This window comes from Thermobia domestica, chromosome 6, assembly GCF_964235325.1.
Source record: "Thermobia domestica chromosome 6, izTheDome1.hap1.1, whole genome shotgun sequence".
NCBI lineage: Eukaryota > Metazoa > Arthropoda > Insecta > Zygentoma > Lepismatidae > Thermobia > Thermobia domestica.
This window is the reverse complement of record NC_137459.1, coordinates 84,017,935-84,037,283: the sequence shown is the minus strand read 5'-3', so window position 1 is coordinate 84,037,283 and position 19,349 is coordinate 84,017,935. Positions and strand designations below refer to the sequence as shown.

Sequence of the window (19,349 nt, the reverse complement as noted above, 5' to 3'; positions counted from 1 at the left end):
TTGGTATTGTTTTTATAAAGATGGAGAACGAAAATATTTTACCGTTCGAACATTTGAAAGAATACTTTTCTCTTAAGAGCTGAGGATGATGGTGGACAGAATTTAAAAGTAAAGTATCTGAAGTACCCCGGCGGAAAATATTAATCAACAACTAGGGTGCCAAATTAACGATTTATAGTAAGGTATTAATATGAATAAACTGTGTTCTGATGAACAGGCCTGCTTTATTACTAGAAAATAGTTTGCTGATGGTATGTAATATTGGAGTTCTTTCAGATCAGTTTGCTTATCCTAGAGTCCCGTTGATTATAGAGTAGTGTAATGTTTCTCTATATTCTTTATTTTTAATTTTACATAACAACATTGTTATTATTATGTAATTAGTTTAACAGAATAATAATAAACAACCATTTTTTCTAACGTATAGGGATGAGCACGAGTCAAGCTAAAACTCGGCTCGATTCGACTCGAATTCAAGTCGAGTTTCGAGTCAAGTCAAGGGTAATATCCTCGAATCGAGTTCCGAGGCGATTCAGTTTTTCGCGTCGAGTTTCGAGTCCAGTCGAGTTTGATAAATGGCTCGTTCGTTTTAACTCGTCTTGAAATCATGGCCTGATTACACTGGAAAACGAAAGCCATGAGAAATGTAAGCTAAACAGTAATATGGAATACTTTTAGTGTTGCTCACGAGAAGGGACACGGCTTGCATCTCGTCTCGTCTCGATAGCGAGATCACAAGAGATTTTTTATAACAAGCTCAGCTCGGCTCGGCTCAACTGAGAAGATGGCTCGAGCCGGCTCACTTGGGGTGAACCATCGGCTCGAGCTGGCTTGGTAGGGATGAGCCATTTGCTCGGTTCGGCTAAACTAAGCCGAGGGCTCTAGCCGAGTCGGTTGGGTGAGCTGTTGGCTCGGCTTACTTCTTGGTTCGGGTCGATAGTGAATGAGCTGTAAGCCGAGCTGCTCGAGTCGTTGACAATTCTAAACCCGGGCTGAGAAGTTTTGAAGATATTTGGCCAGTGCTCTCTAACTTTTAACAGTGTTTGGCTCGAGCTCGAATACTCAACCTAGACCCTCAACCCAAATTCAGAAGCTCGTGAACAATGTCTAAACTTCATTGACTCCTAAACTTCACGACTACCGAGGTTGGCAATCAACTAGTTTTTTAGTATTCAAATACAAACCTCCTATCTTTCGTTTTATATCGAAAATACACACCGGATTTGGCTCGAGTCGACTCGAAACTTGACCCTATTCGAGCCGAGTTAGAGGAAATTTTTCGAGTCGAGTTCAAAGATGTCTGTTTCTAGTCGAATCGAGTTTCAAAGAAAACTCGCTCGAACTCACTCGTGTCCATCCCTACGAGTAACGCAGTATGGCATTTTATCAATGTTACATTATATGAAAATGTTCATATATCAAATAAAAATGTGTCCTTGCATGTACATAAAGCGATTCAGAACGTGCAATAATAATAATAATAATAATAATAATAATAATAATAATAATAATAATAATAGCGGTAGTAATAGTAGTACGGAAAATTTAAGTCATTTTTTTTTTCAAATTTTTAAAGTTTCGGACCTAAAAGTAACGCGTTACTTTCGAAGTAAAGTAACAGTTACTTTTTGGGGGCAAGTAACGCGTTACTAACGCGTTACATTTTAAGAGAAAGTAAAGTAACTTGTAACGCGTTACATTTTTACAAGTAACTTACCCAACACTGGAAGAATGTACACACATCAAGACAAACGAACGGATGGGCAGATACTGAAAAATCCCTTTTTCTGGTACGAAGAGGCCACGAAACAGATAAATCCACTAAAATCTCGAATTCGATTTTTTGACGACCACCATACTTTTTATCCATCTAAGCCAGCGTTTCCCAACCTTTTTCAACTTGCGGCACACTACGGGTGTAACTTGAATTCTCGCGGCACACTCATATATTATTATTATTATTATTATTATTATTATTATTATTATTATTATTATTATTATTATTATTATTATTATTATTATTATTATTATTATTTGCAAGTACAAAATACCATGGTATGATTTTTTCTGTGATTACTGATCTCCTCCTCACAGAGATGAAAGCTCGATCACTGGTTTTCCCCTATACTAATTCATTGTGCTTATTTTTTTATTCTAATTTTAAAATAGAAAACAATTGATGTGAAATATAGGACTCAGATTTTTAAAAATACGCTTTCTTTTTCGAAAACTGTATCCAACCTTTCACTAAGAACGAAGATCACTAAATAACGAACGAACAAATAAATGTCTTGTACTTTTAACTTTGCTGTTTCAACAAAAATCGGTGCATATTATTGCAATCACACAGCTTGCGATGCGTCGAAGTCAAAACACAACTGTTGAACAAAGTGTTGTTCTGTCATTCAAGTGCGAAAGAGTGTTCTACAAACGTTCACTTGACGTGTACGATACAAGTGCTTCCATTTTTCGGTGTTAGTATGACTCTCAATTGAAGCATAACATAGCAGCTAAACGTGGAAATGCGTACAAGCCGAAATACTGTCTGCTACACAGTAATAGATGTAGAATAATATATTACAATTACAGTATTTTTTCCATGGTAGAAATTCATAGTAATGTGAAATACAAAAATGTACCATTCTTTCCCTATGTCTTGCAATTTGGTTGCTATAGAATTAATAATTTTGTTTCGATTTCCTCGCGGCACACCAGCGGCCCATTCGCGGCACACCAGTGTGCCGCGGCACACCGGTTGGGAAACGCTGATCTAAGCCAATGTAATCATTATTTAATTGAAGACTCACAGAATGGAGAACATTTGGCCTAAACTAATCCACTAACTCCTATTTTCTACATATTAATAATTACGTAAATAAATTTTTAGACAAATTTTTGCTCTCGTAACATTTTGAAAAAAAAAATAGAAAAGCGCGGCCATGATTTATGAGCACTTGAATATCAAAATTTAATAAGGCGTACATTTTTTTTACATAAGTGTCGAACAGTCCTGAAAGGCAAAGCAATATTGCTTCGTATATTGTCCACTCATTGTCTTTGTCTTGTCCGAATGTAAGTTACGGTATTTCATCCATGTTTACCAGAATGTTGCAAACCTCCTACACTTAAGTTTTAGTTATGTAGTTTACTTCGTATAACTTTTGTCTCATATAAAAAAAAAAGTCTCATCTTCGAGACCAAAAGGAACAAAGCATCTTGATACTGGGACACGTCTCCGTTTGTAATGAGTAGTTTGTGTACCGAGTTTCATCTTCCTAACTTGATGGACTTATAAGATATCCAATTCTTCGTAATAATTATGCATCTCTCTCCCCTCTTAGTATAACGCATTTTAAGCAATTTCACATGAGAGAAACCCAGTTCGCGGTAGTGACAACTATATTTCCTAGGATTCAGCTGTTTTCTCGTGATTCGACCATCCACAAGATCAGTTTCATTTTCATTTATTAGATTCGAGGATTTGTGAGATCAAGCACTGCAGTTTCTAAAGCTTTTTTCTGTCCTTTTCTTGAATTTTTGGGATAAATAACTTTGAATATAAATAGTATATTTTTATATTCGAATATTGTAAAACACATTTTTCAATATTCTTTGTCCTAATAAAAACAAGCTCAATCTTTGAGATGTTCGCATAAATTTACAGATTATTTCAATAAGAAAATAATGATCTGAAAAGAAAACAACTTTTCGAATAAATTCGAATAATCTAACAGTTGTTTGAATAATTATTCGAAGAGTTAGTGTTCGAGTAATGGAATGAATACTATTTGAACAATTACTTGGAAAAATTACTCGAAAAATTGTAACAGCAATAATAAGCTCTGCTAAAGGGAGTAAAAGTAGATCACGCGATATCATATCCTTTTCTTATCGGCAACCAACTTTTCTTGATTACTGAGCAGGTAGGGAATGTTAAGGATTTTAATGGTATGTGGATACCCACCGTTAACGTCACCGTTACCCACAAAATGTTATAGGATTGAGTCCATTAAGAAACTTGGTGGAGATAATCGCTCTAGCTGCGTATTGCAAAACATCCAAAAACTCGCTTTCGTTCAAAAGTTATTGTGTGGAGCAACGGAAAGGAGTAATAACAGTGCAATCTTATAATTTCCATTGCGTGGTCTAAACAAGCACTAATGAGCGTTTCTAAGTCTGCATGAAACCGAAAACTGAAATGTAACTGATATTTTCCTTTAAAGTTATGCAGATCACACAAAATCTGCAACATTATCTGCATCGTGTAATTACTAGTAGCCCACTCATCAAAACTGTAATATTTTTTTCTTTTCAAAAATTAACAAAACTTCTGTATGAGAGTAATATGTAAGTTTATTAACAGTCTTATGCGATGTTGGTAAAGGAAGAAACGCTTGCATTTATATAGCATATAACACAAAAAATATGAATCATTTTAGGTATGTTTAGGAACACTTGCGACAAGTTAGTAGTTATTCATGAAGAACAGTTAATAAACTAAGTACGAGGCAGATACTAAGTAAGAAAATTAAGTAAGTAATTAATATTCTTTAATTATACAATGTCAATACCGAGTGAGCGTAGTTCAAATGTTACTGTTTTCGACTCTTAATCGAGTGTTCAATGGCTTGAAAATCACGCCTGGCCATCCTGACTAAATGCTTTCTTTAATATACTACCAGAAAAATGTTGTAGTACAGCCATTAAATCCATTCAACCCTGGAAGATTTTTTATATATAAAAAAGTTTTTATCCTTTATGCGCTACTTTCTATTAAACCAGACGATACTCCATACGTCTTTCTGATATATTGAGTACATATAGCGCACTATATTTGTATATTTTATAGAGATCACTTTGAACGTGCTGTGAACTACTACGTAAGGCGATGACAATACTGCATTACGCACCAAGAATAGAATTTAGATGTTACGTAATAGAAATTTATTTTGTGAATATCTTTACTAGAAAAATAATCGAATAAAATATTGAATACTCCAAAATTAAACATTTGGTTTTCTTTAGATGTTACGCTTTTTGTTCAGTACTAAAAAAAATAAATTATTTCACAGTTTGTTATATTTTCAAGTGTAAAATATTGAGATATATGTTGGTGCACAACATATGGAAATTAATATTTAAAAGGGATTTTACACTTTTAATACAAACTTATAGAATCCTTGTTCAAAATGTTACAAATACAAGGATGCTTGCTTGACTAAAATAAGCAGCTGGGCTATTTATTTGAAATTGATCAGCTGTTGTTCATTTACGTTGCTACCAATATACGTAGTTTGATGTATATAAACTTTGTTAACACTGTATCCCTTGGAGAAATCCCATCACTCTTTAAAGTTTGTTCATGAACAAACTAATCATTCTATACAGGTAATTTGATAGAAGAAAATATATGTCTGAGTTTAGTTCTTCTATTCAAAAATTCTAAATATTAAAAATTCCTTACCTTGGTTTATCTAAGGCGCTTTGCGATCGTAGATGAGAAAGTTCAGTCTGTCCTCCATGTTGGTCCAAAGCACTTCTCGACCGAGGGATTCGTGGCTGAGCGTCTTCAACCCGTCGTAACAAGGCACTGATTGACCTCGTGGTCACTCTATCTTCCTCTAACGGCCGGCTCCACTCTGGGTCAAATGTGGTCACTGGTGTTGGATCAGGAGTCGCTGCTCGCCGTATAGGCATCAACGAAGGAACAGTGACCGATTGAGCCAGAGTCGAAAGGGCAGCAAAATCAGGAGTATCTGGATTATGATAGTTACTTGGCTCCGGCGATTCAGTATTTCTTTTAAGACTCCAAGTGTCTTGCTCAGTTGGGATTTTTAGAAAAGGCGATGACTCTTCGCTGAAACGAAAAAATGAAAAGAAAAAGAACATTAGTCACTATTATTTACTTTATTAATTGTTTCAAATAACGTTTAAATAATATTACTAATACATATCTAAACACACACACATAAATCTAAAATATATACTTGTATCAGAATAAAACTGTATTTGAGACAAATTGACAAAGAGAAAGTTTGAAACTTTCAATAACTCTTGATTTTCTTCATGCATATATGACAATTTTGCTTTGACTTTATGAATTCAAGTACGAGAGTTAGGAGTAATTCGCTTTGAGATGTCAAGAATGTGCACGAAATAAATACAATAATGAAAAAATTACATTTGCAAATCTAGTCAACCTTGCACCATTTTTGTAGTCCTTTCTGGGAAAATCTGTTTTTAGTTTAATAAATACAAATCATTACACTGGGAATTTTGTGTATTTCAAAGTAAAAGGGATGTTTAAAATTATTACTCATGCTACACAATGGTAAGCACTTGTTATTACATAAGAATGAAAACTTTCACAGAGAACTCATACTTTGTTCATATATAACCGAAAGGGGTTTCTTAAATGAGCCAAATAATTATACTGATAAAATGTCGAACGAAAATATTAACTTATACTGACAGACATAGCTAAAGGCTTTTGGAGGGCGACACTTATCATTATTTTAAAATTTGTTAAAATTTGTCATTATCAAGATTTCACTATTTCAATTTATTTCAATACGTGAAATTCTTCTTGATATGAGAAAAACAGATTATTTGATACAGAATACAATGTTCTACAACAATCTATCCATATCTAGCAAAACAAACTACTTCTAAAATTCAGGCTAAGTTTGACAACAATGGGCATAAGGAAAAGCATTGCCATTTACTCCTGTACTGTAATCTAAGGATGAGACACTCTGTAGATCACTCATTTATGAACTCCTTACCAGAGATAGAAGGGCAAAAGGAAGGGTACTGCTGAAGTCCTGTAATTTTGCTAGTGACCTTTCCGAAACGTTGGGTGGGGTCTTGCATCTCATAAATCTCATTAAGGTACTTCATTCCTAGATAGAATATAATATAAAATGTACACAAGGTATCTTTGTCGTCAATTCTATGACCAATCTTGATCATAGAATATGATATTTGATCCCTAGTGAATTTATTTATATTATTAGGAACCTAAAATACACCAAAACGGGGAAAGTTAGGTTTTCGAGAGGGGGATATTTATTGTTGAACACTTACTCTAGTATATATAACTGGAAGGGAACCGCTCTCTCTTAAGAAAAGACACTGATATACTTTTTTGTTTTAAATATATAGCTCACTTCTAATAAATTATGGTGATAACTGTCCCGCATTTTGCGAAGCAATATTTCGTTTTCGTCGCCTTTCTATTATTTTTTGTCGCAATTGCGATGCGATACTGCTTTAAAAAACGCTGATACTCTCTCTCTCCCTATATATATTAGGGTGATGCAGCATAGAATGGTAAAAAAAGATCTCTGCTCCAAAAGCATAGTTGCCAATTTTGATCCATGTGGTCTAAATATACTGAACTAAAAATTTCATTGCAGTAAAAAGTATTTAGAGGTCGCTCAAAGCCTTCAATTATGCTCCATACCTGTTATTTGAAATATTGAAGTATTCGCATTTAAGCGGTGATGGACCTTTTCGTTATTTTGTGCAATGCTTGTGAATTTCATCCAAAAACAACATTTAAAGTGGCCAGTATTTCGTAATAGGGGGAGAAGGGTCCGTGATATGAAATAACCCCGTTACAACAATATGCATTTTTAACTTACACCCCTCGTTTCCTCCACACAAAGCTGCTCATAAGAAAGAGTAACCAAACGCTTGTTGTAGCTTTTTATTTTTAACTCTGATTCTTCTTTTTCTCGTTTCTTTTTGCTTAATCCTTCCTTAATTTTTCAATTTTTTGGTTTCGAAGGGGGTTCCATACCCCCCTTGGCTACGTGTCTGAAATGGCGTTTCTAGTGTAGGCATAAATATGACATATAAGTCCAAGATTGGAAGAGAAACGGAGTTATATTTATGATTGGTATCGTCTAAAATACGGATAAATTTCACCTAATTAATTACGCACCTCCCACAATTTTGGAGAACATAATAGAGGTCCAAATCTTCCACTGTTTCAACGTATCCAAGAGTTTTGACCAAATCTTAAGCATATAACGAACGCCTTTCCATGCCATACGTACGAACACTGAAAAATGAAGTTATGTTTCTACAAAATTGTCTTGTACATAAGGAAGAAAATAACTATGTTCCCCGTGATGACTATAAAGAAATGATAGAGCTTTGCCTGTCGATACTTGGTGAATTTCCAAAGGAGTACCGTTTCAAGTCACCAGGGGCTTACTATATGGCTCGTTGGACGGGAAATGTGCTGCTTCAAGATATAAATTTTCCGCGAAATGTTTAAGCTTACAGTCAAAGAGGAAAAAAATCTGCGGGAAGTGTGTTTATTTGCAAGCCTGATATACGTGAAAGCATGGATTTCGTGTCCCAAGACATGTGATGCCCCCGTCAACGACTTACTTCTGTTCAAGCAGATCAAACAATACGCCTTAGTGAATAAATCTGTGTCTGAATCGGCAATGAACAAGTTTCAAACTCACTTGTGGTATCTTCAAGCAGAGTTAGTTCCACTGTCACTGTTCTCTGAGAAGTTATCTTTCGAGGACAAGCGGAATATTATAAATCGTCTTAAGGCTTGTGAAGAAAATTGGAGTTCAAGGGGCATAAAACTCACAGACTGCAACGGCTTAGAAACAAAGAATCTTCATGATTTGAATAATTCAGCCTCTCTTTGCGGCTTAAGTTTTCTTCGAGTTGACATCAATTTCATATTCCAATGTAATCCGGAGCACTGGAGTAACTCGGACAAATTCCAAAAGGAGAAACGAATCGTCTAGTCACTTAAGGTTATCAACGATGCTGCTGAACGTTCAGTGGCCCTTATGTCCAATTTCAATGAGTCAATCACAAAGAAAGAAAGTGAAATGCAGAGCCTAATTCAGGTTGTTGAGGACCACAGAAAGCGTGTTTCAGACGCTCGAAAGAGCACTTTGAAAAATTACCAACTTCGTTAATAACCTTATTTTTTCTGTTTAAAATGAACAGCAACTGTATATTTAGAGGTATCTCACTTATTTTTAAATCAATAAATGGTAGTTTTGGTAACAGCTATTTGCAAGTTTAGTAATAATAATAAATAATTCATTTTGTAGGGCAAAAAGTACAATTTACTTTATAAGGATTGGATTTTTAAACCTCCAATATGTCTCGTATACGACATAATTATATGCATCCTATGGCCAACTTCGTGTCGCTCGAGCGACCCCTAAATATTATCCAATTGAATTGATTTTTTGCAGTGAAATATACTTGTAGGAAAGGAACAATATTAGCAACTATTGGCATAATTCCCCAACTTTACGATATTTTTCAGGACTTTGGGAGCAGCTACAGGTCTGCAAATTTTTTAGTATAAACGTATGACACCGGACTACATGCAGACACAAATTCAGACCTCTTCGTCAGTTATTTCCTCTTCCCAAACATGTCTTCAATGCCCAAAAATATAGCTACAGTAGGCCCTGATTTCACCCCTTTCAAGTGGTTTTAGGCAAAAATGTTAAGAGGACAAAGTTTTAACTCTGCACAAGTTGAACACGCCCATCAATTTTCAATTTGCTAGGACATATACATGCTGAGATATTCAACACAACGTAAACACCTGAAATCGAGAAAACGCAAAACGGCGGCAGATGCTGCGTTGCTACGAGATGTTTTAAAAGATAATTGATTGTGGTTTTGAAGTACCCTGATATAGTATAAACATTCAGGAAAAAAAAAAAGATTTTATGGAGATGGTCGAACGGCACATGTTTGATCACTTAGAATGAATTTTCGCAAAATTCACTTTTAAAATGAACATCAATATATTACCGTCTGAATTTTGTTTATATATTGTATGTTTTGGTTTTGCCTTCTTTTGCCTATAGCCTGTATTAATTGCTTCTGTACAAGAGCTCACAATTGAATAATGGTCATTTCCTTAAACGGTGCCTTATAAGAAAACAAAATCATACAAAAATTATTTGCTTTTTAATGATCTTTTCAATAGGGCATTCAATCCCATACCTTCTCACTTGATATTTTCGGCTAACCCTCAGTGCCCCATGATAGGGGACCCTGTGGGACAAACAGGACGCTTCATTTAATGAGCTCTATGACATCTCCTTCTCTCATTTTTTGTTTTACCCTTTTATCTAATTTATAAACAATAAACGTTTTATCTGACTGTGCAAGAACTTTAAGTGGCCATTTGGCTAATGGTGCCCCACACGAAAATGTTTTTTTTAAACAAAATTTGTTTGTTTCTTCATTTCCTTTTCAATACTCTATCCCTTCTCATTTAAATTTTTTCGAGTGGCCCGCCAATGCCTCAAGATAGGGAACCCTGTGGAAGAAACAGTTCTCTGCATTTTTCTGCATTCAATGCTCTGTATGACATTTTCCATCTTTTTATTTCATCTTTTTATTTTCAGAGTTTGTAATTTATAAGCTCTGTGGTGTATTATCTAAAACACTATATATATATATATATATATATATATATATATATATATATTCGTGATATATGCAAAACTATTACGTATATATTTTGAAGATAGATTTACAGCTTAATAATTAATGAATGAACACAACGTGACATACTAAACTTTAATTTTCTACATTTAAATACAGATTGAGAAATACCTGATAGCTGTTGGGCGGACTCGAGATAAAGGTCTTCTTATAGGAGGCGTTTCTCCGCCGCTCATGTCAGGTGATTCAGAATCTTCACTGACACTCCTCTCAATGGTTCGTCGCTTCCAATCTCGGTGACTTTGTTGATAGCTAATTCTAACATGTTGACAGTTTTCTCGTTCTTGGCCCTTGAGGAAGTCCGGAAAATCGTGTTCCTAAGAAATAAATAAATAAACAAATTACCATGACTATCGCATTTAATAGCTGTGTTGCGTGCTCTTAACATTTTGTATTTCAGGTAGTAAGAATTTCAGATAACAGCAAATCTTGAGGTTAAAATAATTTTGTTGCGAAAAACCTAATCACAGTCCGTGCCATTTACCTGCTGTTAATACATGTGATATTGAATATTTTAGTGTCGAAAACAGGAAGTGCTTCAAAAAAGAAAGAATGGGTCTTGCTGTTCCTGATTTAAAAAAATATTTTTATAAAGTTTTAAGTTTCTTGGCTGTTAAAAGAAGATAGGTTTACACTTTCTTACAGAATAGAAGACGCTTTATGTCTTAAAGAAAAAAACAGTAGGAATAGTTTATTATTTACGACTGATGTTTTGGATTTCGACTCTTATGGAGCCTAGCTGGACATCATCAAAAATACAAATAAATCTAAAACACTCTTCCATTATTCGTTTTCCTACATTCCTCTCCCTCACGAAAAATAAACCTGCTCTTAAAAACAAAATTAAATATTTCTTACATATTCTTGAGTTTGCTTATTTGGATGTCGCCTTTAAATCTTTAAATGTGAATCAAAATTTCAAATTTTATGCTATTTTCTCAAGATCTGTTCCTCAACTATGTGTTTTCAAATTCTGTGGTAAAAAAAATGGGTATTACACGTTTGATATAACCTGTGTCAAGGAATTAGTAATAATATTTCAGCGCTTTCGTCATTTGTGATAACATTAGCCCGTCATGTATGAAGGATGACGTGTCTTGGCGATTACATTACCCGGGGATGTGAAGGAAGAAAGGAATGAGGAGGATAACATGTATTATGGACCGAACTTTGCGAAAATTGAGTTCAAGCCTATAAATACGTCTGTTTGGGTACACTATAATAAATAGCTATTCCTTATAGAAATAAGATTATATTTCTATTCTTGAGATATGCAAGGGAAAGGCTCATCAAGTAGCATTGTCCGTGAATGAGTGGTTAACGTAGTGGCTTCATAACCGAGAGGTTCTTGGTTCGAAACCAAATTCCAAAGCTGTAAATTTTTCAATACTTCATTCTCCAGATGTTATGATCTTTTTGTCCCTGCGCAATCATCTGATGCTTCAAAAATAGTTCTCCACCTTAAATCGACAACTGTGAGTGTGATGCTCGAAGGTTAGACTGAGAAACTTTGATTCCTATGTTTCAAAAAATCATATTTTTGTCAGAATATGGCTGCTGTCCGCTCGTTTGTTTCTCCAATAATAACCTTGCATATATAAATGTACCCGTCTCTGTACCAACATTTGAATCTCTTTCGTTTCTCTCTCGCTCTCAATGTTGTCCGTCACAAACTCGCTTGGCCTGGGGTCAAACCTCCGATTCTTGAAATTAGATGTAACGGCTCTACCAATAGGCCATCCTGACTCCCTATAGGTTTGTTCTTAATAGGTTGTGGATATTTAGTCAATTGGAACAGAAAATATATACATAAAATTCAGTAAAACTGTCGCTTTCGTTCTGTAAATTTTTATGTCTAAGATGTTCCTCACAGTGGCAACCAATCACAGAAAATTGGATGATATTTTGGCAAAAGTTGAGCAAGACCTGGGTATAAACAGTCATGACTGCCAATGACCTATACATCCTTCACCAGTGTTAGATCACTCAGAGAAAGCAGACTAAAAATGTATTGCCCCTTTCGATATACGCAACCCGCCTTACTATGTTGGATTTCTGGTTGCAGGATATTTTGAGATAATTTTCTTCTCATTAGATAGTGTAGGATTTTTTTAAATTAATTAATTATTGGGAATATTTCATACATATAAACATTCCTTCGGAGTAACTTATTCGATTAGTGAAAACCGCATCGAAATATGACCAATGATTCTTGATATAATCGCGTATAGCCATAAAAACATACATACACCCATACAGGTCAAACGGAGGACCTCCTTTTTTAAAATCTATTAATAAGAGGAAACATGTCCCAGCGTATTTGAAAGTTTCCATCCTAAAACTAGAACGAGAAATTTTCAATAATATACTGTATGTATGTATATTGTTGCAGCATTACTCTGGAATGCCTGGAGTAATTTGAACAAAACTTTGTACACGTAAGACTTCTGTAGAGATAGTAAGAGGGTGACATAAAATAACTGAAAACCTCCGATACCAGCGTAGAGTACATAGTTTGCGGGCTTTCTGAGATCAATAGTGGTATCCCAGATGCCGTTAAAGTTCAAATTCAGCTCTAATTGAGGGTAAGACACTACAAGCATCACAAGGGTACGGAATGAGAAGGGGTGACATTTAAAAATAATCGATAAGGATCGATATTAGTGGTGAATCAACAATTTCATAGGAATACGGCTGACTCGTTTGAAATGAAAATTGAAACATGGTATGCACCTTAAGTTTTTTTCTCATATCACTTTGATTAAAAAGGTGGTGCTAGAGGTTGTGCTATTTCAAAGCTTATGTCAAAGGTAGAATAGTTTGTGGATTTTTATCAGTGTACATTCATTGTAATGCGTATGCTAAAGGCGGAATTATAATATTTTCCACAAATCTAATCTCGTCGTGCGAAGAACAAACATTTCAGCTAGTAAATGAATAAAATTAGGAAATGCACATTTCGTTGAGAACCTTTAAAAACTTTACTGTGTTATTTCCTTGTTATCGACACTATTCAAACTAGAATTGTCCAAACTGTAAGATGAACTAATGTAATCCAAACGATATATAGATTGTGTCTACACTTCAATTAGAACGTGTATGAATGAATATAATCCTTCATTTTAATATATTCAATCTTCTACTTTTTGACTATAAGTGAGAGCATACTGTGTTTTTCTAAGTTATTTTTGCAGCAAAAAACACAACATTCACACAGTAGATTCTATTCCTTACCAGTTTTGGAAAATGTTATGGATCCCAAAGCAACGAAAAAGTTAGAGGAAGCAATTGTAAGTGCTATACCGATTCTCGCAAATTAAATTAATATTGTACGTTGCGTTGACGCAAGCTCATACAAAATAAAACCCAATATCTTCTAAATACAATGCGAAATGCCTAAATGTCTTTGTGTTTGTTTCCAGGGCAGTGTTGCCAAGCGAATCAAATCAGGAAACAAACATTTTTGACGGGAAGTTTTCAAAACTCTTCCCTGTCATTTCCGTGTTTTTGAGAGAATTCAAAGTAAATTTAGGTATGACTTATTTCTACTTAGTAACGGGTTGAGTTATATGCATCTAAGTAAATATCTGCGATTTTACCAGAAGAAAAAAAACCTTATAAATGTCAGAAGTTTAAAATACATTTTCCTGTCAAGACAATGGCCATCGAGTTACGGAAAATTGCACAAGCACTTATTTTAACATGCTAAATACGATTAAAGAAGAAAAAGGTGTTTTTTTCTGCCACCCGAGTATTTGTTTCTCAGTTGTAAATAACATATGCAAAACTCTTACCACTTTCTATTTAGTAGTAGCTATATCTGTGTGCTGCCCGGTATTGCGTTCCCACTGGGGGCACAAAGCTTCAAGTAAACATTCAAGTAATGGCTCGGATCCCTCCTTAACAGCAAGTCCCGTCTCATACAGTCTCTGTATTGGAAAGGCATGTTAAATTTCAATCAATCATTCAGATTTACTCATTCTTACTTTCTAGTGCGTTCTCTATTTCAATGTTATCCTTCTGTTTTATTTATTTATTTTAAACAACTGTTAATAGAAATGAAGAAGGTATGTAATCGGTGTGTAATATCTGAGATACGTATCAGATAAGTGAACTGTTTTGAAGAAGTTTGAAAAATACAACTTACAGAAAAAAAAATCTAAAAATAGTACTCTTTAGAAAAAAAGGCAAATAAATGGATAAGTAAATAAATGGCGGTACAAATCAGAGCTAACTGATAGAACATGCAATGACAGTACATTGATATGGATTAAACTGGTAATGAATTAAACTGTAAAGGTAAGAAAACAAGTCGGCGCACCCAGAGTATACGCCTAAAATTATTATGCATCCCAATATGTTCTGAAGGATTTCTCCATGTTTGCTCTATACGTAATCCGTAAATCTTTTCTTTAAAGTAAAATTAAAAAAAAAATAATAATATGTCGTGTTTGTGTTTTTTCCTGTAGTCTGCTGATTATGGTTGTAAAAGTTAATGAAAGAATGCCTACGTTTCCTACTGATAGTATGTACAGAAACTGTGAAAATGAATGTTTTCTTTTTCGTACTGCCAGCAAAATGTATTTGAGTTTCCATATAGTAGGCATACGTAAACACTAGTGAATAATCGATTGGTAGAATTTACTGCCATTTTCCTTTGTTTTCAGTTTTGAGACGGGGTCCGTGTTTCCGTCCGTCCAGGATTCAAAAATCTTAAGAACAACTTTTTGGATCATCATCAGATTTTGGCAAAATGTAGACGGTCAAAATTTAGGAATTAAGTTCGTTGATGGGACTATTCAAGTTAGAAATGGTTGAAATTAGTGATTTTTGGCTTTGCTTTCACCATTGTAGCGCAAAAAACGGTAATAGACACCGAGAACAAGTTTACTGTAATCCATTAAGCGTTTCAAGAATACATTTCATCTACATCCTTAATTCTCTACTAAAACAGAGAATTATAGAAATCCATTAGAACTTGTGGTTTCAATATTGATCTAGATAGATAAAAATGATAAAATATAGCCAGAAACGTTTTTTTCTGGAATCAATTTAGCGTTCTAAGAATATACACCATATTTCTCTTAACCCTCTATTCGAACAGGAAGTGGCAGAAAGAAACCACTTCCGATTTTATTTTAGAACGTTGTTGAGTGAAAGCGGTGGTAATATATATAGAGAAATGATTTTTAGCAATCAATTAAACGTCTCAAGAATACTTGTCATCTCCACTCTAATCTTTCTACTAAAACCGGAAGTAGTAGAAATAAAATCTACTATCACTTCCTGGTTCCATATTAATTGAAGAAATCTCACGCCATACAAACAAAACTCACTCTCGTGGTGTATACGTAACACTGTTACTTGTTTCAAGTTACCACACATCTGTTTGAAAAGTCAAAATGTGACAAAAAAAGATGCATAAAAATTTAAAAATTCGTCACAGATAGTACAAATGAAATGAAATCTTTGAGTTTTACGACCTACGATTATGCCGGCTAGGCTAAAGGAGACGTGGTGATGAGGAATGAACGAAATGGTGGAATGAAGAAAGTGGGAGGAAACGGGAGGACCCCGAGAAAAACCCCACACACAGTGTTTGTTTATCAGAAAGTTCACTTGGCCCGATCTGGGATCGAACCAGGGACCCCACGTACCAGAGGCGAACGCTCTATCATCGAGCCACTGCGACCCCAGAGATAGTACACAGTCACAATATAATTTTCTATTTACGTGCGGGAGATAATGGAACTTATGATGGAATTTTTACAATGCCTAAAAATTACATTGAACATGGATTTTTGTCAGGTTATTAGCGAAAATCATTGCAGTGTCAGAGCATCTTTCCTGGCATCGAACCTTGACTCCACGACAAACTTCTGTACAAATACATACTGTTAGGACATATGTCGAATAGTAGTATATCGTGCATTCACCGTCACTTGTGATAACTTCCTTACATCTTCACGAAACACGCATGTGTGTATTTGTAGTTGTGTGTGCCATATTATTATATAAACACACACACACACATACATACATCCAAGTAGCTTTGATCGAATACCGAATTCATATACCACCAAACGCAACTTATTTGTTTATGGGTTGCCTAGAGACGAGCACAACAGTCCTGCCCCAGGAAATCAATGGCAAATACTGGCCTTCAATTTTTTGTTTTCCGCTCTATATTAATGTTGAGCATAAGTGCTTTATGTTTTATTTCCTCTGTTGTTTCCTTGTTGTTTTTCTCTTATTTTTGTTCCTCGCCCAACGGTAGTATTCTAATGTTTTTACTTCTATTTTCCTCATTTGAATAAATTATTTAAACTCGTAACTCGTTTCCTTATTGCTGCAACAGCATTTCACATTGAAATGAAATAAGTGCGCTCTTGACCTTGAAGAAATACGAACGATTGATGTCATTCAAGCTGATGTTTGAAGTTGACACTTCGCTTCAATTATTGTGAAAGAATGTTTTGTAAAGAACCAGTTGTTGCTAATAACTCAATTTTGTAATATTCTTCCTTCATATTATTGTTATTAAGATCCGAAATAAAATTGTTACCTGTGAAGACGAAGATAAATTTAAAAGAACTGCAATAACAGGGCAAAACACTGCATTTCTTCTATTTTATCAACATCGATTTTACGAAGTTTATTTTCTTCTTCTATAGCTATACTTGTTCATTCTTTCAAGCTCATGGGGGCCGCTGTGGCTCAGTGGTAGAGCGCTCTCCTCTGGTGCTAGGGGTCTCGGGTTCAAACCCTGCTCCTGCCAAGTGAACTTTGTGGTGGACAAACACCGTGTGCGTGGGTTTTCTCTGGGCTCTCCCGTTTCCTTCCACTTTCTTCATTCCAGCATTTCATTCATTACTCATCATCACCGTCTCCTTGGCATAACCGCGGGACGTAAAACTCAAAAATTTCATTTCATTTCATTTTCTTTCAAGCTCAGAGTCAAGCTCAGCTCGGTTTCAACACCGAACCTATATGAGGTGTGGATTTACAATTTGACATGATGTCAACCTTCCCCGCTGGAATAGTGGCTAGCAGGCGAGGGCTATAGGGGCTATATCCCCATTGACGCTCAGATATACACTGCATAAAATGGGCTTCAACCCTACTTTCTTTATATTTGATAAAGCAGCAAACTACGGTTTAGCCCCTCCCTTGATCATATCCTGGATCCGCAGCTGGTGGCTAGCGCTTGAGTCTTTGGGGTGCATAGTACCGGGTTCGATTCCTGATAGGAGGGCATGGTATATTTAATTTCATCATTACTCACTTTCGTTAATCATCCGCCTCCTTTAGCCTAAAGGGCATAAACGTGGGACGTTAAACTACAAAAAACTAATATGAGGCAAGTACCACATGAAGTTTTAGTGTGAAAAGAATGTTGGTTAATTTTAGCTAATATTGCCACAAATTTTGTTTCTAGTATACAAGATCGTATCTACAAAATTAATAAGACTAATAGAAATTAGTTTTGTCATATTTACTCACCAAAATAAAGTAACATGAGAAAAATCAACGGAATTCAAATTGGGTTCTCTTATCCTTAACAGAAAGTCACGAACTGTCAAGCCACAAATCTATGATATCGAACACCATTTGTAGAGAAAATTGCTTCACAGTTTCCAAAAAGAATGTTTCACAGACTACACATTAGAGTGATGTTTATTAGAGATTATTTTCTCCAATTGACGCCATTAGTGATAGTAAAGCGGATTCAAGTCTGATCTCCAGTTGATCAATTCGGACAATTAGTGAACTCGGGTACATTTTACGTAAGCCACTCGTGTTTTTGTACCTTATTTATGGGAGCAGAGTCCCTTTAAAAACTCAATGTCTTATTTTTATAGAGTATTATTAAGATTTTTCACTTGAATATCTAACAGATATGGTTAAACACACCTTTGTCAATGTTTTTATCCGTTTTCTACAAAAATGAACAATTTTAATATCATCTTAACTTATGCCCCACAATACCACCACTAAGTTCTCATAATGGCTTTCTTGAATCTCGGAAGCCACTTCAGAGCCTTAGTTAGAGTTTCTTGCATAAGTTGTATAATTTTGGCAGTTGTACACAGTAAAAAAAAATGTTAATTCAACACCATGGCTCTATGTTAGAAGAACTGTTTAAATTATAGCACACATGTCTGGTGCTACCCAATCGGATTTTGGAGTTGATTTTATTATGAGTTTAACGACCCTTTCAGCAGCAACGCTGTATGAGGCGGTACCTACTGATTAACGTGGAATCCAAACCACATAAACATCCGCTGGGAATCGAACACGGATCTCCCATGTCAAAGCGCGTACGCTAACCGCTTAGCCACGAAGGAGCTCACCAGAAGAAAGAGCTTTACAACCATATCTCATAAGAAGTAAAACTATTCTTGAAATATATTTTAAATATCGATACAATTCGCAATATGTTACAGACGAATAGAGTGGGTTTAATTTTCCATATGCGGTGTACTGAAGCATTAATCTGGTCTTGAAGGCTGTTAAATCAGCTTGGCAATGTTTTATCTGCTGTTGCAAAATAACTTTTTCTTAGGTAAATGGAGTATGTGCTAACAGAGCGATAATCAATCCAATTCAGGATGTGACGGTATTTTGTGTCTTATAACTGTCTCCTCTCCGTTTTCTCCTCTCACTCAAGGGGGGCGCGGTGGCTCAGCAGTAGAGCGTTCATCTCCGGTACTTGGGGTCCTTGGTTCGATCCCAGCTCGCGCCGTGTGTACTTTGTGGTGGACTAACACCGAGCTCGTGGGTTTTCTCGGGTTCTTCCGTTTCCTCCCACTTTCTTCATTCCACCATTT

The 19,349-nt window shown here is 35.3% G+C and overlaps 1 protein-coding gene across 1 annotated transcript in view; it reads right to left on the bottom strand.

Moving 5' to 3' along the window:
- The window catches only part of LOC145687228 (uncharacterized protein C12orf56-like), a 213,224-nt gene that overhangs the window by 84,752 nt on the left and 109,123 nt on the right, over positions 1-19,349 (bottom strand). Inside the window, exons 3-4 of the mRNA XM_081760699.1 lie at positions 10,630-10,835; positions 5,465-5,857 (exon numbers count right to left, since the gene is read on the bottom strand). Coding sequence (XP_081616825.1) covers positions 5,465-5,857; positions 10,630-10,835 — 599 coding nt within the window. The remainder of the gene's footprint in view (positions 1-5,464; positions 5,858-10,629; positions 10,836-19,349) is intronic.